General features: G+C 44.7%; 1 protein-coding gene across 1 annotated transcript in view; it reads left to right on the top strand.

Annotated features, from left to right (window-relative positions):
• The window catches only part of DENND11 (DENN domain containing 11), a gene marked incomplete at both ends in the record, with an annotated part of 40,585 nt that overhangs the window by 14,334 nt on the left and 2,091 nt on the right, over positions 1–24,160 (top strand). The window contains 6 exons of the mRNA XM_080701656.1: positions 3,303–3,402; positions 5,050–5,208; positions 14,124–14,277; positions 21,271–21,409; positions 23,155–23,286; positions 23,392–23,542. Of these exons, the coding sequence (XP_080557782.1) occupies positions 3,303–3,402; positions 5,050–5,208; positions 14,124–14,277; positions 21,271–21,409; positions 23,155–23,286; positions 23,392–23,542 (835 nt within the window). The remainder of the gene's footprint in view (positions 1–3,302; positions 3,403–5,049; positions 5,209–14,123; positions 14,278–21,270; positions 21,410–23,154; positions 23,287–23,391; positions 23,543–24,160) is intronic.

Raw genomic sequence — 24,160 nt, 5'->3', positions numbered from 1 at the left:
AATAAACTGCAGCATGCATCTAATAGAAGAGATGAACAAATTGGTGCTGGAAGTCAGGGTGGTGGTTACTGAGGGAGGCTTGCGAGGGAGCTTTTGATGTGCAAATGGTGTCCTTTCTGCTTTCTGATCTGGGTGCTGCTGACACAGATATGTTAACCTTTAGGGAAATCAGTGTGTAATTGTAATCTGTGCTCTTGTTATATTTCAGTACAAAGTTGAAGTAAATTCAAGTTTTCACAAACTGTTGGGTGTCATGGACAGGCTAGAGCAAAGGAAACAAGGTTAGAGTTAGCTGCACCCCATGAGGGATGGGGCAGGGAAGACTCTGAGAAACACACATTGGTTGAGTGAGAGAGGGCAGAACCTGCTAAGGGCCATGATGGCCTGTCCTAGGTGTCCCTTCTCCATGCCAGTTACCTGTGACCCTTATTACAGGCGAGGGCTGTGTACACAGAGGCCCAGGCAGGGGCCCCTGGTACATATCTGGAGTAGATGGTGTTGATGTTGATTGATGGATGAGACGTAGTCTCATGTGAATGACTCGAAGTCAACATGGCAGCTGAGGCTGCCGAGGAGGAGAGGGATGTCTCCATTCCAACCATCCTTCTACCAGCATCTTGCTTTTATTGAAGGACATAATGAAAACATTATAAGAAATTATTAACCACAGGAAATAGAAAAGCAATTATGGGATGAGTCAGGGAATAACACCAAGGTAGTGTCAGATGAATCAGGGACGGAAAGGGTAAACAAGGAAAATGTCAGCATCTGTGCTCATCTGTCAGGGTCCCTGGTTATCAGTCCCGTTTGGTCCTTGGGAACTGGAAACTTCTCTTCATGCAAACAGTTCCCACTTGGGCGGGCAGTTTGTGCTCCTCCCCAGCCGGACCAAGGTGACTCAAAATGGCTGACTCTGCACTCAGCACACATCTACAGAATCACCTGTGTGGCATGGTTAGGGGAGACTGACTCTAGACCTGAGGCAGGTCCCAAGCACCTCTGTAAGTTTCCCAGCTGTCCTGGTGCAAGCCCCAGCAAAAAGCCCACTGGATGATGGAGGTAGTGGACATGAATGGGAGGGGAGAAATACAGGAAAGTGGAGGAAATCAGTGCTCACAAAGCTTACCTGTAAGCCAGGTGTGGTGGCACACACCTGTCTCAGTACTTGGGAGGCTGAGACAGGAGGATCGCGGTTCACAGAGACAGCCTTAGCTACTTATGCCCTATGCAACTCAGTGAGACCCTGTTTCAGAATAAAGAATAAAAAATAGGGCTGGAGGTATAGCTTGGAGATAGAACGAGAATACCCCTGGGTTCCATTCCCGGTACCTCCCCCCCCCCCCAAAAGCTTCCCTTATTTTTTTTTTTGGAGGTGGTACTGGAAACCCTTCTACCTCCAGGCTGTACTCCCAGACCTATTTTATATTTTTTATTTGGAAACAGGGTCCCTTAAGCCAGCGAAGCTGGCTTCGAACCAGCGCAATCCTCCGTGTCTCCGCCTCCCAAGCACGGGGATTACAAGCGTGCGCCACCACACCTGGCAAAGCTTACCTTTTTATTCCCAAGCTCAACTCTCTTTTGGAGCACTTTTGTCCATAAGGCGTTGGTCCAGATTTTCTGCTTTATGAAATTTTAATTCCCTTTTCCTTGCTTTTTGTTTTACTGAATTCATTAGTTGGATGGGATCATGATTCTTGTTTTGAAAACAAACAGAAAAGGTCTTGGGCTGTGGACTGTGGCACTGGGTGATCCTGTGACGGCTGCTGTGTCATGGAGCTGGATGCACCATTGGCTGAAATTCAGGATAGGGTCTTTACTGCCTAGAAAATAGTATTTGGAGTGTTAGTAGGAAGTTTGTTCAAAAGTGAAATCTCACAGGCAGCTTCACATTTTATTTGGAGACTTTTTTTTTTTTTTGAGGTACTGGAGATGGAACCCAGGGAAATGGATTGTATCTCCGAGCTATACCCCAGTCCTATTTTTAGTCTGTTTGTTTGTTTGTTTGTTTATTTATTTATTTATTTATTTATGGTGGTGGTACTGGGAGTTCCTGGAAACCCTTCTACCTCTGGGCTATACTCCCAGACCTATTTTATATTTTTATTTGGAAACAAGGTTTCTTAAGCCAGCGAGGCTGGCTTTGAACCTGTGCGATCCTCCTGTCTTCACCTCCCAAGCACGGGGATTACAACCACATGCCACCATGCTTGGCTGTCTTTTTATTTTGTTGAAACAGGGTCTCTTTGAGTTGTGAAGGGCCTCGCTAAGTAGCTGAGGCTGTCCACGAACCACGATCCTCTGGTCTCTGCTTCCGGATTGCTGGGATTACAGGGGTGCACTACCACACCCAGCCTTATATGGGGAAATTCTGAATGGGAAGAAGCAACAGGGACGATTCTATGCCATTCTCTCTCACCTCTAGGTTACACTGCTAATTGTGTGGTTGCCGTCCATCTGGCAGATGCTTGTCAATGTAGGATTCTGAACTTTCACATATCCCTGCCACAGCATCCCCCCACCTAGAATGCACCTGCTAGTCCCTATCTCCTTGTTTCTCTCTGGACTCTTTCAGAGACTAGGTCTTATTCTACTTTGTATCTCCAACATCTGGTCCAATAGATACTCAGTAATTAATGATGAGTGACAGAGTCCCCAGATATTGGGAGTAAAAAGCTGGTAGTCAACCCCTAAGAAGGGACGTTTGGGGGGAGAGGAGAAGAAAAAGAGGGAAGCAGAGCCATGTGGATTTGAGAAGCTGGAAAAGACCCCGAACAGTATTCTGGGGAAAAAAATCAAGGAAACCGAGAACTTTTGAGGAATTAACAAAAACCTCGAAGACGTCAATAAGAATGAGAAAAATAGAGTTTTGGGATTTGTCAAAGTTATTAGTGGCTGAAGAAAGGGGACTTAGAAACAAGATCCCAAGGGATTCGGAGGAGAGTATAAGATGAGGAAATGGTAAAAGAGGAAATGGTAGGAGGTTAAAAAATGCACATTTAAGGAAGTGAGCCTGAGAGGAAGATTTGGGAGTGGCTGAGCAGATGGCAGAATCCAAGGCGTTCAGCAAAGGAGACTGTTCTTTCAGAGTGTGGGTCAGGTTCCTTCTCTGCTGGCCGTCCGGTGCCCTGGCGTATGTAACTCAGTGGGCAGTGCCTGAGGTGAGTCCCCGAGCATCTTGGTGGCTCCGTACCAGGCCAAGTTCTCTGAACACCTTTGTGAAGTTTTGTGCACAAAGTTCTCACTCAGTCCTTTTCTTCGAATGATTTTCTTTCTTTTAACTTGAATGTCTCCTTTCCCCACAGGAAACATGGTAGAATGGTGCTTACCTCAAGATATTGACCTCGAAGGAGTTGAATTCAAGTCGATGGCCAGTGGGTCCCATAAAATTCAGTCTGACTTCATGTACGTACTGCTGAACCCAAGACTTCTTGTACCATTTCCTTCCACCTGCCTCTGACTTACTTACTCCAGACCTTTTAAGAGTCTTTAGCAGGGGTCTCCTGGCAGGGTGTGCCAGTACTCTGAAAATATATGTATGGTGTAGTACTTTTCAGTTTTCAGCAAGGTCTCTAGCTTTCATCAAATCCTTATTTATTTATTTATTTATTTATTTTTGCATAATGGGATGGAACCCAGGGACATTCTACCTTCAAGCTAACCCCCTTTTTATTTTGAAAAAGGGTCTCACTAAGTTGCTGAGAGCCTAACTAACTGAGGCTGGCCACAAACCTGTGATTACAAGCCTGTGCCACCAGGCCCGGCTTCACCCAATTCTTAGTGGGTTTCACTACCCCAAAAAGCTAGGAACTTTTAGCATGGAAGTTCTCTTACTCACTGAGCAATTCTCTGGTCTCGTCTTGAGATTTGAGGTTTTTTGTTTTCCTTGGTTGCCAAGTTCCATTTTACTTATTTATTTCCTTTTTTTTTTTATCAATGCATTATAATTATGCACACTAGTGGAATTCATTGTTAAATATTTGCACACGCACGTAGCATAATTCAGACCATTTGCAAAGTCCTGTTTTATTTTTTTTTCAAAGATTAATGGAAGAGTGGAGTTTCAGCTCAGTGTGGGTTAAGAAATCTTTGTGCTAAAACTTGAAATTCCAGCTCTAAGTACGGCCAGTTTTTAGTCGTGTAACTGGTGCTTTGCGTGTTTTGTGAGGAGGAAGGAGTGGAGGACCACAGAGCTTTCATCCTCTCATTGGGCTGAAGCCGTGGCCGAGACAAGTGTGAGCATGGGGGAGGACCTCGAGTGGCAGCGACGTTGTAAATATCAGCAGGTCAGGAAGCGAGTTGAGAGTTATTGTGATTTATGCTAAGAGGACAGAATACTAATTCAAGAGGGACCTAGAGATAAATCTCAGCTTTGGTTCTCTGGTCTGAATCATCGGTTGCTGTCAGGTGAGAAGAGCTGTGTCCATGGTCCTGTGCGGTCCTGACCTGGCCCCAGCCCAATGGCCCTCAGCTGGGACTTCTCTAGGCCCTGCCAATCTGGGCTGGCTTGTGTATGAGCTGAGTTACTTATCATAATGCTGAACTTTTTTTTTTTTTTTTTAAGCTCTGGACACAGTGAATTTGTTTTGTTTGCAGTTACATCTTAAAGAGAACAAAACAAGCCAGGCATGGTAGTTCACACATGTAATCCCAGTGCTTGGGAGGCTGAGACAGGAGGATCACAGTTCATGGCCAGCCTTAGCTACTTACTCAGGCCCTCTGCAACTTAGTGAAGCACTGTTTCAAAAATAAATAATTAAAGAGTGTATTCATTCGAGTCACCCCTCCATGCCACTTGGGTATGGGGCTTTTTTTCTATTTTCTGTATTTCTATCTTTCTAATAAACTTCTTTAAATCTTCTAAATAAATAAATAAATATTGGGCTGAAAGTGTAGCTCGGAGGTAGGATGCCCCTGAGTTCCATCCCTAGTACCAAAGAGAGAGGGAGAGGGAGAGGGAGAGGGAGAGAGAGAGAGAGAGAAGAGAAGAGGAGAGAGAGAGAAACTTCCCTTCCTGATTTCCAGCCTCACTGTTCATTGGCTCTATTGTAGCTATTTTCGGAAGGGGCCCTTCTTCGGCCTGGCCTGCTTCGCCAACATGCCGGTGGAGAGCGAGCTGGAGCGTGGTGCACGAATGAAGTCCGTGGGCATCCTCTCTCCTTCCTACACCCTGCTCTACCGGTACATGCACTTCTTGGAGAACCAGGTTCGGTACGTGGCTTCCGTCCACGGGCAGGGTGGGACCCGCCAGCAGGCCCTGGAGATAAAGACTGAGGCCAGAACCATGGGTGGCTTTTCCAGAGCATCGGTGGTGATGCTTCAACCTCAGCCAGCGGTCCTTTCCTTCAGGCACTGTCCTGGGAAGTAGCTCTTCGTCCTGTAATAGAAGCTGGGGGAGATTTTGCTTTCAGTTTCCATCAATGCCCTCTTCACTTTGGTTTAATTAAATAATCATTTGATGTGTCCTGTTTTCCCCTAAGACACAATAATCACCTGTTGGCCTCAGGTAGGCAGATGGACACTAAACTTGTCTTAGATCTAATCTTAGATATAATGGTTTACTGTTAGAAGTCATAGGAAGAGAATCTTTAAACAGAAGCAGCCAGACTATTAGTTACTTTATTTTTTCCTCATTAGGCAAGGAAACTGATCACATTTCAGATTATGAGGGGAAATCTATCTCTACTCCTAGAAGCACCATTAAAATTTTAGCACATTTGCCTCTTTTCTGATACATGTGCATGTTTTTACTGGGCATCATACTATGGTATGAGCTTTTGCAGCCTGTCTTATTTTTTTTTCTCACCTTGTCACTTTTAATGACTTATGAAATCAAGCCAGTGATGGGAGCGGCTGCTGCCATCGCAGAAGAGAGAGGTGCGCTGATGACCCTGCCCTCCATGGCAGAGTGTACCGTTCAAAGCCACCTTGCCCCCAGCATCAGAGGGTGAGCCCAGCAAACCTTCAGGATCCAACCGCGGTTCTCAGGGAAGAGACTGTGGAGGGACACGTCAGGAGTGCAAATTCAATTTGGGGAAACCTTAAAGCCCGGCTTCTTTAACAAATAAATAGCAAATGAAAAGGAAGGAGGAGGAGTCCCATGGGGCCTTAGAGTGTGGTAAAGGTGCCATATCAGGTCTTTAAGGAAAATATGAAAGAATTATTGCCAGGCATTGGGAAAAATAAAACTGCATCACTTGTACTGAAACATACTCAAGAAAATGAAATATTTAATTAAAAAGCGAATGTACGAGAGATGTGCATAAACTTACTTTTTTGTTGTTGTTAAAATAATCCTTTATTGCCGAGCATGGTGGCACATGCCTGTAACCCCAGTACCTGGAGGCTGAGACAGGAGGATCTCAGGCTCCAGGACAAACTCAGCCAGTGTGAGACAGTCATCGACCTAGGGAGACCCTGTTTCAAAGTAAAGGTAAAGTAGGGTTAGAAGTGTAGATCGGAGGTAGAATGCCCCTGAGTTTAATTTCCAGTGTGTGTGTGTGTGTTTGTGTGTGTGTGTGTGTGTGTGTGTCTTTCTCTCTCTCACTCAGACACACACACACACACACACACACACACACACACACAATCATTTATTGGCATGGATATGGTTTAGCCTATACTTTTAAAGTTTATCATTGTTAAAATTCTTACGAAGCAATCATATCTTATTCTTCATATTTGAAAGAAAATGAACTTTATTGTTGTGGAAAAATATGTTTATCATTTTAAATTCATATAAGATAACAAAATAATTTTTTAAAAATCCTCCCAAATATTAACACTTCAGATCCATTGTCAATATTAGTGAGTGTCATTCTAGAATAGAAATAACTTTACTAAAATAGGATTAATAATTTATGAAGATTCACTTTCCTAAATAAGCTATTTTTTGTGATACTGGGGATTGAACCCAGATGCATAGTACCTCTGAGCTACACCCCAGCCCCATTTTTATTCCTTATTTTGAAACGGGATCTCACTGCATTGCAAAGGGCCTCAGAATATAGCTGTGGGTGGCTGAGAACCCGGATCCTCCTGTCTCAGCCTCCCAAGTGCTGGGATTACAAGCATTTGCCACCACACCCAGCTTGAATAAGCTATTTTAATGAAATATGTTAAAAATAGTTTTGCTGGTATAGGTTCAAAGAAAAGCGAGTGCTATCTCAGGGTGGGATGTTTATGTGTTTATTCCCGATGGCTGAGCATTTAGCTTTGTAGCTGTTTTGTGTACTTTGAAGCTTGGTTACACCTTCATACACATATAGTTTCTGTACTTGAAATATTACCTTGGTTCTGTGTCCTAGGAGCAGTATTGTGAAGTTTTTAAAAAAGAAACTTTATTTTGGGTGGAGGATGGAACCCATGGTCTTTCTACCTCTGAGCTATACTTTCAGACCTATATTTATATTTTATTTGGAAACAGGGTCTCACTACACTGCTGAGAGCCTCACTAAGTAGCTGAGGCTGGCTTTGAACCTGCCTGATCCTCCTGTCTCAGACTCCTAAGTGCTGGGATTACAAGGGTGCGCCATCACGCCTGGCTCAAAAGGGAACATTTTTGTTTTATAAAAATAGCCGGGCATGGTGGCACACGTTTGTAATCCCCGCGCTTGGGAGGCAGAGACAGGAGGATCGCGCAGGTTCGAAGCCAGCCGCGCGCGCTGGCTCAGGAGACCCTGTTTCCAAATAAAAATGTAAAAATAGGTCTGGGAGTGTTGCCTGGAAGTAGAAGGGCTTCCAGGAACCCCAGTACCACCACCAAAAAAAAAAATAAATAAATAAATATATATATATATATATATATATATATATATATATATATATATAAAATAAAAATCATAGTGAAGCTCAAAATGATATCCACATACATGCATACAGCTCTTGGAGTATCTCCTCCACGTCCCATCCACTCTCCCTCCTTCCTCCCATATGTGTTAGATTGGTAGCGATACCTTGTGTATATATGGCCATAGCATTATGTGGACTGTTTTCTTCCTCAGTCCTCCATTTGCCCTTCCCTCCCCCAAGCCCCTTTCACGATTCTCCAGGTCTCTCTTCTCATTTATCTGAATTGCACTAATAAAAGCACACATTAAAAAAGGAAGAATAAAACAAAGGCAAGGACAGGAAATGTCCTTGATCAAGAGGAAAGAGAACTTAGTATTTAAAGCAATGAGTCATCCTTGAAAAATTAAAAGAAAAAAACGCTAAGAACATTATTAGGACATCTGGAAAATTATAATAAACACAGGCGGTAGTTTTGTGTTAAATTTCCTGAGTGCTACAATTGTGTTCGTGAAGAGTGAGTACTCTGTGTTGCCATACATCGGGGTGAAGCATCACTTAGAACTCTCAAATGGCTTAACAACAAAAGAGATGCACATGGACTAAATAGAGCGGAAAGATAGAAAGTAGGACTCTAGGAGATGGGTATATATGTATTGCAAATAACTAAAATTTGGGAAAATAAAAGTTTCACACAAAAAAGAAACATTTTTATTGGGATTCTGACACTTTAAAAAAATTACTCTTTGAAAAAATTAATAATTCTAGCCAGATGTGCTGGTGCATGCTTATCACCCCAGTACTTGAGAGGCTGAGACACGAGGATCACAGGTTTGGAGCCAGCCTCAGCTACTTAGTGAGGCCCTCCACAACTTAGGCCCCATTTCAAAATAAAGAATAAAAACATGGGGCTGGGGGTGTAGCTCAGAGGTAGAATGCCTCTGGGTTCAATTCCCAGTACCACAAAAAATTAAAAATTTAAAAATTAATATTCTAAATAGGCAATACATTCTCATAGTTCAATAGCCTAAAATTATAAGGAGGAATTATGTTAGTTAGGGTCCTGCCTGAATGGCAGGAACTGAGACCCAAAGATACAGTGGCTCAACTAAAATTCTCACTTAATGGTTTAGAGATAGGCAGGTGGTCAAGGTTGGTAGCCTACTGTACATAGGATTGTCCAGGGACTCACTTCACTTCTCTTATTCCACCATATTATGAGAGTGATTTATTTTATTTTATTTTATTCTAAGATGTTCTTGTCCAAGCTTTAAAAGCTGCTCACCTCTCCTAGGTCTGCATCTCAGCCCATGGGGAAGAGAGACAGAACGGGAGTTTATATATCACTTGTCACATTGTGCTGTCAGGTTCTCAATCAGAGACACACCTACCAGCCAAAAATAGATTGGGAAATGTCACCTCTAGTCAGGTGACTGCGACCACCTAAAATTCCAGGGCTTCCATTATAAGCAGGAAGAAGGAAAGAATAGCTTTTGAGAAATAGCAGCCTCTGCTTCAGTGTGCTTCTCTGGCCGCCCAGGTATCTGTGTATGCTCTCTTCCCTTGAGGAGGCCACTCCCCCACCCCAGGGCTTTATGATTTTGATGCAGGTAAATGCCTCTCCCTCCACCATCTTGTACCCCATTAGTATGTATGACTATAGTGTACTAATAAAATAAAAAAGATAAAAGTAAATAAAATCCAGGGAAGCTGCCATGGGCTTTTACATGGCAGGCATGTGGCGAGACACATGCTAAGTAGGTTCTGACTCGCTTTTGGCTAAGTCTCCATCACTAAAGCTCTCTTTGGGGCTATGGCTTTCAAGTCATGGGCTCTAGATTAGTTACTGATCACTGTTTTGGCTCCTCCCCCTCCCCCTCATTTTGTCAGCTATGTGGAAGGTATGTCCTAAATTTGATCCTTACAAATAGGCTGACTCCCACTCCTGCCCAAGAATACTTAACTGGATACTCTATTAAAGCATCGAGAGGTTCACCTGTCTTTTGCTTTTCTGGGTCTAGAGGCAGCCCCATGGGGTTCCAAATTATTGAAGCTTCTGCTGATTTATATTATAAAATTTAGAACATGCCCTTAGTGATGATATTTCCTTCTATTGGTAGTTCCTTTTATTTCTGCTTACACACTGGTCAGTTTTTACCTATTTTCCTGCTATTTGTATTTCTTTCTATGTCTTTCTGTATTCTGTTTCTGCTCACAATCTGATCAGTTCTTACCTATTCTCATCTTACTCTTGTATCTCACTGAGAGCAGCAAGGGATAATGGGCACAAGATGTTTTATACATTTTCTTTTTTCTCTCTTTTTAATTTCCTTTTTGTGGTACTGGGAATTGAACCCAGGGGCATTCTGCCTCTGAGCTACACCTCCAGCCCTATTATTATTATTATTATTATTATTATTATTATTATTATTTTATTTTTATTATTATTATTATTATTATTATTATTATTATTATTATTATTATTAGTGGTACTGGGAACGGAACCCAGGGGCCTTCTACCTCCGGGCTACACTCTCAGACCTATTTTTATATTTTGTTTGGAAACAGGGTCTCTTAAACCAGCTGAGGTTGGCTTTGAACCTGCGCGATCCTCCTGTCTCAGCCTCCCAAGCACTGGGATTACAAGCTTGCGCCACCACGCCCAGCTATTATTTTGTTTTGAAACAGGGTCTCACTGAGTTGCTGAGAGCGTCACTAAGTTGCTGAGGCTGGCCTCGAACCTGTTGATCCTCCTGTCTGAACCTCCCAGGTAATGAGATTACAGGCATGTGCAACCATGCATGGCATCACTATAGTTTTAATTTGTATTTTTCTTATAAGTATGGCTTGACTCGTGTATTTTCTGTCAGTTGTTTCTAGCCTTTGCTACATTTTGGTGTTCTCCTTGGCTTTATTAATTTTTAGCAGTTTGCTGTATGATAAGAAACTTTGTTCACTGTGATATAAATTGTGAATGTTTTCTACTTTGTCATTTGTCTTTTAATACTTTTGTGTGTGTAGATATTTTTCTCCTTTGGGTTCTTTAATCTTATGGGTTTGGAGTCATAGCTAGAAAGGTTTTCCGGTTTGGTGATTAAAGAGGACTAGAGGTAACATGAGATAAGACACTTGTATGACAGAGCATGAGGGAATCCAAAGATCAGGTCCAGGCAGAGGTGAACCGCGCTGCAGCACTGACTTCTATATAAACTAACTGGGTTCAGTTTCTGCAACACTTGATCAGAGTTGTCTATAAGTTCTGACTTCCAATGTCCCACACTTATTTACTAGTATTTCATCTACAGTTCTTGCCTTTTATATCTCTCTAATTGGAGTCCTTTCTATGGTTATTTCTTATCAAAATATATTCGTGATTTTTTTTTTTTTTGGTGGTACTGGGGTTCCTGGAAGCCCTTCTTCCTCCGGGCTACACTCCCAGACCTATTTTATATTTTTGAAACAGGGTCTCTTACGCCAGCACGGCTGGCTTCGAACCTGCGCAATCCTCCTGTCTCCGCCTCCCAAGCGCGGGGATTGCAAGCGTGCGCCACCACGCCCGGCGTTATATTCGTGATTTTTTATGGTTTTTACATATTTGTATTGCTGAAGTGGGCATTGTACTTATACATGATACCGAGGCACAGAGTGACAGGAATGTACATGCATACAACTCTTAAAGTGTCTCCTTCAAGTCTTCTCTCCTCCCTCCCCTTTCCCGTACACATCACTGAGGTTGGCATTGGTAATTTCATATGCAAACGTAGCATTATTTCATCTGTTACCTTCCAGAGGTCGCTGTCTTCTCCTTCCTCCCTAAACCCTGTCCATCATCCCATTGGAGTCTCTGCTCCCCTCTCTGAGGTCGCCTTTTTTTCTCAATTTTTATCTAGTTCCACATGTAAAAGAAAATATGCAACTATTCGCTTTCTGAGACTGGCTAATTTTGCTTAAAAAAAATAAATTAGAAAAGGGAAGCCGGGCGTGGTGGCACACGCTTGTAATCCCCGCGCTTGGGAGGCAGAGACAGGAGGATCGCGCAGGTTCGAAGCCAGCCGCGCGCGCTGGCTTAGGAGACCCTGTTTCCAAATAAAAATGTAAAAATAGGTCTGGGAGTGTAGCCCGGAGGTAGAAGGGCTTCCAGGAACCCCAGTACCACAAAAAAAAAAAAAAAGAAAAGAAAAGAAAAGAAAAGGGATGAGGACTATTATAAGAATAAAAGTTACCTAAGACATATAAGCACATTTTGGGATCTTACTTAGATCTTGATTCAAACAAACCAACTATAAAGTAACATTTTGACACTTGATGTAAATTGAATATGAATTGGGTATTATTTTGTAATAAGACATTATTAACTTTGTTAGGTGAGGTAGTGACATGGTAGTTATGTGTTGTGTAGTTTTTAAGTAGACTTTATTAGTGATATATATCAAAGCATTTATGGATAAAATGTTATGATGTGGAATTTCCTTTGAGACATTGCAAGAAAAAAACGGTAAACTGGATGTGGTGGTGCACACCCCCAGCCCTAATTTTTATTTTTTGTTTTGAAACAGGATCTAAGTTATTGAGTCTCTCTGAGTTGGTGAGGCTGTCCTCAAGCCTGTAGTCCTCTTGTCTCAGCCTCCCAAGTCCTGGGATTACAGGGTGTGCCACCACACCTGGCTTTTTCTTTTTCTTCTTCTTTTTCTTTTCCCTTTTTAAAATACAAAATAGGAGCCAGGGGTGGTGGCGCACACTTGTCATCCCAGAATTCGGGAGGCTGAGACCGGAGGATCAGGGTTCGCAGACAGCCTCAGCTACTTAGTGAGGCCCTCTGCAACTCAATGAGACCTGGTTTCAAAATAAAGAATAAAAAATAGGGCAGGTGGTGTAGCTCAGAGGTCGAATGACCCTGGGTTCCATCCCCAGACCCACAAAAAAAAAAAAAAAAAAAACCAGATTAGCTGAAAAGTCTCTTGCCATCGCTCTGAGTTGAAGTGGTTGGAGAACAGCTAGCTGCGGGTGGGCCACTGGAATCTTGACCCTGAGCAGTGCATGTTACACTTTGGAGTAAGCCACGTGGGTGGCATGGGGGTGTAGGAGGTTGGTATTGCCTGTTTTTAATCACTCTTGTCTCAAGGCCAGCCTAATCAGGGATACATCTCTTGCTCAGTAAAACTATATTTTGCTTCTTTCTTTATCATTAAATGGAAATGGTAAGACTCTGAGAAAATAAAAATAGGATATAAGTGAGCTGGGGGCCTCCCTGCATATCTCTCCCTGACTTACTTTGCTGGGACTGCATAAGAAAGTTCCAGGATCTGAGTAGCTAGTACAGCAGAAATGTAATGTCTCACAGTTCTAAAGCCCAGAATTCCAGGTGTCTGCAGGGCTGGTCCCCTTCCACACCTCTCCCTTAGCTTCTGCTGCCTGATGCAGTCTTTGGTGTCCTGTAGATGCGTCACCCCCATCTCCACCTTCATCCTCCTGTGGTGTTCTGTGTTTGCGCACATGTGCATGTCTGCCTGTGTGTTTCCCAGGCTCCTCTTTTAATAAGTCACAACCAGAGCTCACTCGACTGGCCTCCCCTTAACTTGATTACCTCTGTTAAGACCCTGTCTCCAAAAGGCCACATTCTGAAGTCCTAGGGATGAGGATCCCAGCGCATCTCTTTTTGAGGGTACAGAACCCAACCTCTGACCTCCCCATTAAACATTTGGAGGCAGGATTCTGCATTCCAAGTGGTCCAGGGCCTTATTGCCACTTTCTTGGTTTGAGGGTCAATCAATAAAGCTGAGCTGAGCAGAGGCTGGGGCCAGAGGGGAAAAGAAGAGATTTGGATGCATTTTCTTTTTTACTTGATGTGAAATTAGAAGCCCTCAGCGATGTCTAGTAATAACTGTTTTCCCTTATTGGGGGGCATCGAGGGGGTAGCTTCTCCCACCTCTTTTAGAACAAAAGGAGAGAGTAAACACATGCAAATTCAAACCAAGATCCGTTTTGAGCAGGGAGAGTGTAGTCTTCCGGGTTATCCTTTCTCACGGCCAACAGCCATTCTCTGGAAGGCAGCACGCAATCTTTAGCATCCTTTGCTCAAGAACAATAGACATTAGTCATAGCCTGTTGGTTTCGTCTGTTTCCCCACAAGACAGAGAAAATTGCGTAGAGCTGCCAGGGAGTTTCGGGCCCCACGTTTGAGCTTTGCTTGTGGATCTCCTATACCAGCAAGGGAGGCTTTGAGGTGCCACCGAAGTGCAGCTCTTCGAGTGTCTCCAGGCCTGGAGCCCTGGGGCGTGGGAGCGCGCTGCACACCAGCGTGAAGCTGTTCTCACCGTGCACCTGTGTGTATTGTGCAGACACCAGCTGGAGACGCCGGGACATTACTCTCATCTGGCTGCATTCTACGAGGACAAGAAAGGGGTGCTCCATGCTGGTCCTGGCAGAGGCGGCAGCCTGCCCCCCGTGTACTGGCTGCCTTCCATCCATCGCTACATGTACCCCGAGATGAAGGTGAGGCCGGCCGCACTCTCACCGTTTATGTCAGGAGTTTATGTCTTGGGCTCATGCAGAATGTCTGCTCTTGATGGGATTGGTTTATAAAATAAGCATTTGGGTTTACTTAAAACTTAAGGCAACTAGCTGGGCATGATGGGTAATTCAGTTGGTTGCAACATATATTATTTTGATTCAATCAAAAGATGAGTTTGATTCTATTGGTTGCATTGTATATTATGAAGCCAAACATGTGACAAAAGCTTGATGAGCAGATATAATATTTTTTAGTTAAAACATTTTTATATTACTTTATTTTGTATTTTTTCTGTGGCACCTTGTTTTGGGTGCTAGAATATATTTATTTTTAATTTTCTTGTAGTGCTGGCAATTGAACCCAGGGGCATTCTACCTCTGAGCTATACCCCCGGCCCTATTTTCTTTTTTATTTGGAAATAGGGAATTTTACTCAGCCATAAAGAAAACCACAATTATGTCATTTACAAGGACATAGATCTGGAGAACGTTATGCTAAGTGAGATTAGTTGGTCACAAAAAATAAGAAATCAGATGCTCTCCCTAATATGTGGAAGCTAGGGAGAAAAATGGGTCAGAGGAAAACTCTAGATGAAGAAGGAGATACTATAAATGAGCAGAGAAGGCAACCTGACTGAGGGGATGGGAGGGGGAAGAGGGAAATTCTTTAATGTATAGGATGTACATTAACAAACATATCAAAGTCAATCACTAAGCCAAACATGCAAAAGACGAATGAGGTGGGAATTGGGTAAGGGCTAATTGGGTGATGTGTGCATGTATGTCTCCAACATCTTGTACGCCAATAAGATGTATGACTATAATGTAAATTTTTTGGGAAAAAAAATAGGGTCTTGCTAAGTTGCTGAGGCTGGCTTTGAACCTATGATCCTCTTGTCTCAGCCTCCCGAGTACTGGGATTATGGGGGTGTGCCACTAGGCCCAGCCAGAATATGTTTGTTTCTAGATAACAAAATACCTGGCCAAGCATCGGGTGTTGGAAGGATACAGAGAGGCCTCAGAGCATGACTTTGCTCCTTCTCTGCCGTCTCACTCCCTTGTGTCTTGTCACAAGATATTTCAGTGGAAACCTAGAGCTCCCCTGGTAGGGAAATTATGCATTTTGGAAGAGGATTTGGCCCTGCAGCATTTGGCTAAGTGGAGCAGGAGGGATGCTAATTCCAGACTGAGGGAGGCACCAGCAATAGCGAGCCACTTTGGTCTACCACTTCCTCGTCACCTTCTGTGAGTTAAGCTTTATGCTAGCTAGCTGTCTGTACCTGTTGCAGCTCTCTTTATTTATTTATTTTTTAATCCCTGTTTTCCAGCTAAAGCATTTGAAACTTCTAAAGTTTCCATGACTTGTTTCAGGCCTTACAGGCAGCAGGAGGCAGAGCCAGGACTTATGTTTACATAGGGCTTGTGCCAAAGCCAATTGTCCCTCTCTGTCTGACTTCACTGCTTTTGCAGAGGTGTGGGCCTGGGAAAGCACAGGCCAAGTTCATGAGTATGAGCAAACTTGCTTGTCTGGGGTTGAATTTTTATTGTCACCTGCTCATTCGAGAAAAGAACAGGAAAATAGGTTGGATTCAGATAGATGGTAGAAAACCTTAAACACTAGACAGTGGAATTTGATCTCTAGCAAGCAACAGTCTTATCAGGAAAACAGAGACCATGTTAGGTTAATTCAATACGGGGATGAGTCGTATAGCAGTCGGAACCCTGAAGCAGCAAATGGGGCTGGAGCCGGAGCTCACACCACGGAGGAGGAGCCTGGCTTTCCCATCCGGGCCTCCGGTGTGACAGGCAAAGCCAGGCTGGTGTTGAGCAGCAACCTCCTACAGCACCGATTGTGCTTTGTGATGTTTAGGAAAAGCCTGTTTTTTCAGCATTTCTCAGCAGCTGACTGTGGTCCATGAGAAACAGCATCTTCCTTATGCTGTAAGTCGTCACTATAACCAGAGTCATGAAATATAGATCCAAGAAGGACCCTAGACATTGTTGAATGCAATTCCCTTATATATATTTTAGTAATTGCAGATTATATAATATCATTTGTAATTACAGATATCATGTTAGCAATTACAGAGAGCAGCTATCATCCCTGTATTAGTCATCTACTGCTGTATAACAAATTACCCCAAGAGTGAAAGCTTTAAACCGTACATATTATCCCATAGTTTCCATGAGTCAGGTGCCCAGGCATGGCTTAGCTGGGTTTTGCCTCCGTGGTCTCTCATTTTGCACTCACAGTGACAGCCAGGGTTGGGGTCTCATCAGAAGGCTCAGCAGGGGAAGTATCCCTTTCTAAGCTCATGCGAGTGTTGGCAGGATTAGCTTTCCTAAGGGCTGTTGAACTGAAGTCCTCAGTACTTTGCAGGCTATTGGAGGCTGCCTTCACTTATTAGCAACATAGGTCTCTCCAATGTGGCCACTTCCTTCATCAGAGCCAACAAGGGAAGGTCAGTTAGCAAGAAGGCAGTGAGAACCCTTTGTAAACTAACCACGGAAGTGATAGCCCTGCAGTGCAGCCGGTTAGAAGCAAGTTACTCAATCAGAAAAGAGGATTGCGTAAGGCTGTAAATGCCAAGAGGGCAGATCATTGGGGACTAGGGCCACTGAGGGAGAGAGGTGTCATTACCAAATGATGGCAGCTCACAGGAGGGGCCTCTCAGCTGTGCTGAGAGTGCTGAGAAAAGATGGAGGCTGGAGTCATAGGTGTCTCCTGCTGCCAAAGATATACATACTCATAGGAGCCGAAAAGGAAGAGAATTCCTTCCTTCTTCTTGCCTTCCGGCATCCCGTCTTCACCTCCCACTGAAAGAATCTAGTAGGAAGCCAACTGGCATGGAGTCCAAGAAATGTAGTTTGCATTTCTTGCAAACCTTTGCAGATTTTTCAACCCTATGTCATGGGCTGAGAGTCAGAATGGTCTGAGGGAAATTGCTGCTGGGTTAGCTGAAAACCCTCAGGGTAGTGGCTCACCCCTGACATGATTATCCCTGTATTCCTCTCCCCAAGAGGCCAAGATGGAAGGATAAAGGAAGAAAAAGGGAAACTGCCATATGCTTTAGTCCTATTGAGAGCAGCTCAGTAATGTCCCTGTTGGACCGAGGAGATGCAAAATCATAAGCTATAGATGTTTTCTTTAAAAAAAAGCAATGTCAACATATTAAAAGTGAATATATATTATCCATACATATTATTCATATTATATATTATATATTCATATATATTGTTCATGTTATATATTATATACTCACACATATTGTTCATATTATATATATTCACATATTTATGATGAACCTTTTCTTTTTGGCAGTCCCACTTTTTGAGATCTGCCCTATAGATATAAACCCACCAGACTAATGTATGTGTGACAATGTTTAATTCAACATTGTTCAGAATGGTCAAAAACTAGAATGCCCATGTGGTAAACAGCTATTATGCATGATGAATTAGAGCCCAAGATGACACAGTCAGCTACGTCTCCGCTGAGAAGAGCAAAGCACAGAACTATAGACAATCTAATCATAGTTTTGTTAAATAACAGGGGTCTCAGGTATAGATGTAGATACACATGCATACATATGTCATACATATGTGAACATGGAAAAACAGGGATGGCTGCTGTCTATGGGCTGGGGGTGAGATGGAGTATGGGGAGCAGAGAGGGCCACGTTTATATGTAGAGAATCCTAAGAGAGTGGCCAGGGGCAAATGACAGCAGTTAAAAATCAACAAGAAGAAGAAAAATTGTTGGACGGTCAGCCCTTTGACTCCTTGGCTTTTGAATCCCCAGATGTGAGCAACTGCAGGTCAAAAATATTTTCTAAAAAATTACATGTTTATTAAAGATGCACCAACTTTTGTCAGTATTCTGTAAAGAAAGCAGTATAACTATTTACACAGCATTTACATTGTCTTAGGTTTATAGGCAATGCAGGGAATTTAAAGTATACAGGAGAGCCGGGCGTGGTGGCGCACGCTTGTCATCCCTGCGCTTGGGAGGCGGAGACAGGAGGATTACGCAGGTTCGAAGCCAGCCGCGCACACTGGCTTAGGAGACCCTGTTTCCAAATAAAATGTAAAAATAGGTCTGGGAGTGTAGCCCGGAGGTAGAAGGGCCTCCAGGAACCCCAGTACCACCAAAAAAAAAAAAAAAAAAAAAGTATACAGGAGGATATACATAGGCTTTCTGCAAAGACGTTGTCATTTTATATAAAGGGTTGAGTATGTATAGATTTTGGTATCTGCGAGGGGTCTTGGAACCAATCCTCTTTAGAAATAGAGGGATTCTGTATATGGTAGGATTCTTCTTGTCACTTATGGAAAAAATATGTGTATGTATACACTAAGAAATTTGTATGTAAGCTTTTTACTGAAATATAACATTCATGAGTACAAATTAAAAGTCATACACATATATATAGTTCAATGAGTTTTTACCAAGTGTACGTATATATAAAAAAGTATATATAAAGAAAAATTTTAAATAAGTGTTAAAAGTAGGAGTTAGAGCTAAGACTTGCAGAAGAAAATAAAAATAAGAACAAGAAAGGAACTGGTAAATTTACCAGTAGGGCAGATGGTGGTGAGGGTTGGTGGGGGGTGCCGCCCTGGAGCAGGTGAATCCCAAGCAATGAGAGAACCATGGAGACTGAAACCCCCCTAGGGGGATGCCAACAGTGGAAAGAGAGTAAAAAGAGAATGGAGAACTGGCTTGAAAAACAGAAATGGAAAACATCAAAGTTTGAACTGCAGGTGTCAAGAAGAAAGAATTCTCTGGAAGAGCCACCGAGGGATGAGGCTGAATAAAGGGAAGCATTTAAATTGAGCATGAGAAATGAAGGGTGAATGAAGAGGGCCATGACGTCTCAGCGGCTGGCTCAGAAGCCGGGAGGTAGATCCAGGGGCCCTCCCAGCACTTCTTGGGACAGGCTGGGGCCTCAACTGCAGGCAGTTTCCAGGAAGTGGCACATTTTCTTTCCTCCCAGTCTTCTCATAGACTGGTTGCTCTTTATCCTTTATGTGGAAGTGTGGACATCACTTCCTGCAGGAAGTCTTTCCATCTGGGGTGGGACCAGCTCCCTCCCGTGTGTCCCCAGGGCCCTTGTTCACCTGTATTACACTCTCATTAGGATGTTTGTTTTTACTGTTTGTTACTAGCTTCTCCCTCCAGCCTGTAGACCACATGAGGGCAGGGCGGGGGATGGGTATTTTTGTTCATTATCAGAACTGGAATACCTAGTGCTTTGGCACAACATTAACGCTTAAGAGATAGTTCTTTTAAAATGCATACAGGCATCCACAAAAGATCAAACAAATGGTGTCAGAACTGATGAAGGATCAGTGGTTTATTGTAGGACTCAAAGGCTCAGAACACACTGGTACATTCTCCACAAGGCTTTTGTGCAGTGGAAACAGATGTGGATGACTTGAAGATAGCACATGTGTGCATGCATGCGTGCATGTGTGTGTGTGTGTGTAGGGGCGAGTGCTTGGCTCCTGTTCTATCTAGTTGCTATTTACTTAGCCAAAGATGGTGGTTGGAAGGATCTGATCCGACCTGGTTACTTAGTGCATCTCCTGGTGACTTGAGATTTGGTGGTGGCAGAGGAGCAAAGGGTCGCAGCAGGGCGTGCTCAGTGCATGGTGGCCTTCCTCCCAGCAGGGGCAAGCTAAGGTAGCCTTGGTGCAGGGCCGTGCCTTGGGAAGGGAAATCCTCACCTTGATCCAGGCGCAACTTCCCAGGGCTGACAGCAGGATGCTCAAGGTTCTGGTGTTGGGTCCACCCCTGCCCTAGGACTCTCAGTCATTAAACCCCAGCCTGCAGCCTTAGTGCGGCTGCCTCTCTTCAGAACTATATTCCTCATGGGAGATAAAGACTCTTACTTCTGACAGGTAAGTGTGGCAGTGGTCTGAAATGCTTACCAGGCACTTGACTGGAAGCTCCTGTGTTGGCAGAGACACTAGTCGTTGCTGCATATGGATGCTCCTAGCTGCTAAGTAGCTCAGGTTTTGTCTCGAGTGGTACTTATAACCATATAAGGTAGGCAATATTTTGCCCATTTTATAGATGAGGAAAGTGAACTAGGAACACAATTTTTCCCAACCTTCCCTGTTTGCAAATGGTGGAGCTGGGATTGGGATTCTGCTTTCCCTGGTGTCATAGTTTATGTTCTAAACCCCTAGGATGTTGTGGCTGCTGCACTCCCGGCAGTTAGCCTGAGAAGGAAGGGCCCTTGGAGTTGAAGGGCACAGGAGTTAGACCATTAGGCCCTAAGAGTCTACCCAGCCTGTGATCCCTGAAGACACTTTGCTTTGCACATGCCAGGTTCCCATCTCCTTGGGAATCTAATCTGGGACGTTTTGCTTATCACCTTATCACTTCGACTTGTTAATAACATTTTCCAGTTGGATTTCCTCATGGAGGCACACTCACTCTTCAGAGCTCCTTTTATGTCTGACTGCTCGGAAGTTAAATTGAGCTATGTTTCCTTGGCGCCTTTTTCTCCTAAGTACCTAATGATCCTTCAACTCAAACTTCAGTGTATCAGGGGAGCTGTCGTATTATAGAAGGCCAGTTTAAAGATAGGGCTTGAAGCCGGGCATGGTGGCGCTTGCTTGTAATCCCGCATTCAGGAGGCTGAGTTCGGATCATGGTTCAAAGACGGCCTCAGCTACTTAGTGAGGTCCTTTGTGCGACCTTGTTTCAAAAATAAAAGACAAAAAAATAGGGCTGAGGGTGTAGTTCCGAAGCAGAATGCCCCTGGGTTCCATCCCCAGTCCTGGGGAAAAAAAAAAAAGATACAACTTTGAAGGTGACATTATCATTTGTGTGGAAGTAAGCTTCCCTTAATAAATCTGGTTGAACTCTGAGCTTTTGGTGGGAGGGGCAGTTCAGCATGGGGTGTTTTTCATTACGGTATTTCTAACAAGCTCTTTCTCCCCCACCCCTTTTTATTTTCATAGATCACACACCCTGCTGGCTGCATGTCCCAGTTTATTAAGTTCTTTGGGGAGCAAATCCTCATCCTCTGGAAGTTTGCCTTACTTCGAAAGCGCATTCTGATATTTTCTCCACCCCCTGTGGGCGTCGTGTGCTATAGAGGTAACCAGAAGCCAGAATCGGGGGCTCTTCCTGAGTTTACGATTTTTCCCTTGTTGACCGAGTTTGGAAGGGTTTGGGCCTATCGGGGGTTTTAAGCCTTGGAGTAACCAGATTAGATCCGTATTTCAGAATATAGAGCCTGGAGGCCTGAAGAACAGGCCTTGAGTGATGTCTTAGTAGCCTACTGAGAGGTACCGTCTGGGTTAAAGCGCAAAAGTTGGATTCTAGAGGCATTTTAGAGATAACTGGATACAACTTAGTGTCTGGCTGGGTTGTAAAGGTTCTGGCGTGTGGGAAGGTGTAATGTCGGAAAAGCCTAGGCTGAGGAGGGTAGTGGGACGTCCAAAATGGGGGACTGAGGATGAGCGGTGGGAAGTGGGCTTGTTGAGGTTAGCATGGGACATGAGGAGTGCCCTCTGCCTGGGGACTTTCCTGGGAAGCCAGGTGCATGGATAGTTGGGTCAGGGCCTGGGGGTGGGGTAGGGCTAGAGGTGACGATCTGAGAATAGCATAAGGGCTTTCCTGATGGGATGTCCGTGGGATGGATGACATCACTTGGGGACAGTGAGTGAGGAGCAGGAATGGTGGTGGAAGACTTGGGTTGAACTATCAGGAGGGAGGGAGGGAGGGAGCGACGTGGGCCAGGTCTGGCAGCATGTGCCTGTAAACCTAGAACTTGGAAAGCTGAGACCAGAGGATCACGGGTTCGAGGCCGGCCTTAGCAACTTAGCGAGATTCTGTTTTACTATTTATTTATTTATTTACTTACTTACTTATTGTGGTCTGGGGATGGAACCCAGGGGCATTCAACCTCTGAACTACACCCCTTGCCCTATTTTTTTTTGAAACAGGGTCTCACTAAGTTGCAGAGGGCCTCACTCTGTCCATGATCCTCCAGTTTAAGCCTTCCGAATGCTAGGATTACAAGCGTGCGTCACCACGCCTGGCTCAAGATCCTGTTTTAAAATTTAAAAAAGGGAGGGGAGTGTAACTCAGAGGTAGAGTGTCTTTGAGTTCAGCCTCTACCTAAAAAAAAAAAAAAAAAAAGAAGAAGAAGAAAGAAGAACAATACCCAGAGGATGTCAGGGTTACAGAAAGCCAGAGTCGGGAAGGGGAAGATTCAATGTGAGGTCATATTCTAGGTAAGATCAAGAGAGACAGGCTGAGAACTGTCTGTTGGATTTGGTAAGCACGTCGCTGGCGTGGCGCGGAGGCAGTCTGGTGGTGCTGTGGGAGGCCGCCCTCCCACCGAACGCCATAAGCTTTAGGCTGCTGGCATACCAGGGTAGGTCAAAGCACAGTCCTCCGCAGCTTCCGTATTAAGCCATTTCCTGTTGCTACAGCAGAATGCCCGGAGCTGAGTAATTCATTAAAAACATGTTTTATTTGGGCTCTGGTTCTGGGAGTCCGAGAGCCTGGTGCTGGCATCTGCTCAGCTTCTGGCGAGGTCCTGGTAGTACAAGGGGTGGGAGTGGGTGTGCGTGGAAGAGAAGCATGTGAGGGAGAAGGTTCCAGCTCTGGTTTCTATCAGCCTCCTCTGGAGATAAGTGGCCCGCCGCCCTGGGATCTGCATGGATCTCTTCCTGGGGTGGAACCCGCATGACCTTCTTTTCTCTTAGAGGCCCTACTGTCTCTCAGTACCAGGATGGTGGGGGCCAAGAAACTGCAGCTTCCTTGTAGGCTGACAGTTAGAGGCTGAAGGACATGGCGGGGCAGATGACTCTCCCCTCTCCTCTGTCCCGCAGTGTACTGCTGCTGCTGCCTGGCCAACGTCTCGCTGCCCAGCCTGGGGGGCACCATCCCCGAGTCCAAGCCATTCTTCTATGTGAACGTGGCTGACATCGAGAGCCTGGAGGTAGAGGTCTCCTACGTGGCCTGTGAGTACGAGTACGGGGCCCTCCCTCAGGCTTCCCTGGTGGGGTCGGGCTGGTTCCCGCTGTGACGCTTTGGGGCTCCCGCCTCCTTGACCTCGGGCTCCTCAGGCACCACGGAGAAGATATTCGAGGAGAAGCGGGAGCTGTATGACGTCTACGTGGACAACCAGAACGTGAAGACACACCACGACCACCTGCAGCCCCTGCTGAAGATCAACAGCGCCGACAGGGAGAAGTACCGGCGGCTCAATGAGCAGAGGTGGGTGGATGCGCTGGGCCCGCGGGCACCGTGCAGGGGAGGAGGGCAGTGGCCACACTTTGCCCTTTCAGGAGCACCCAGGGATCTGCGGCCCCCACCTCCTGCTGCTTTCCTGCCACTGAGCATGTTATAGAAACTAAGGGATTGCTGCTCTTGAAGAGCCTCCGGGTGTCAGGGAGCATCCTGTAATCCCAAAACTCGGGATCCCAAGCCTGGAATCTTCTTGGATCACAGGCTTGAGGACAGCCTCAGCAGCGTAGTGAGACTGTCAGCAAGCTAGTGAGACCCTGTTTCAAAACAAAACAGCAACATAGGACTGGGGATATCGCTTGGCAGTAGAATGGTCCTGGTTTAGTCCCCAGTACCACAGAATAAAAACGAAGAAGAGTAGGAGGAGGAGGCGGCGGCGGTGGTGGTGGTGGCGGCAGCGGCCTGGTTCCTCCATGTTTGCACTCCATGTTGTCCTCCTAGGACAGTAGCAGATGCACGCAGATGATTTCTTTCTTGCAGGCTCCAGAATCTGCGAAGCTCAGGAAATGGGCAATTACTCTAGCTTATAGAAACTCTACAAATTTCTTTGTTTAGGGGTGTGTGTGTGTGTGTGTGTGTGTGTGTGTG

The sequence above is a fragment of the Muscardinus avellanarius genome (assembly GCF_963383645.1).
Source record: "Muscardinus avellanarius genome assembly, chromosome: 9".
NCBI lineage: Eukaryota > Metazoa > Chordata > Mammalia > Rodentia > Gliridae > Muscardinus > Muscardinus avellanarius.
This window is presented reverse-complemented; position numbering and strand designations above follow the sequence as displayed.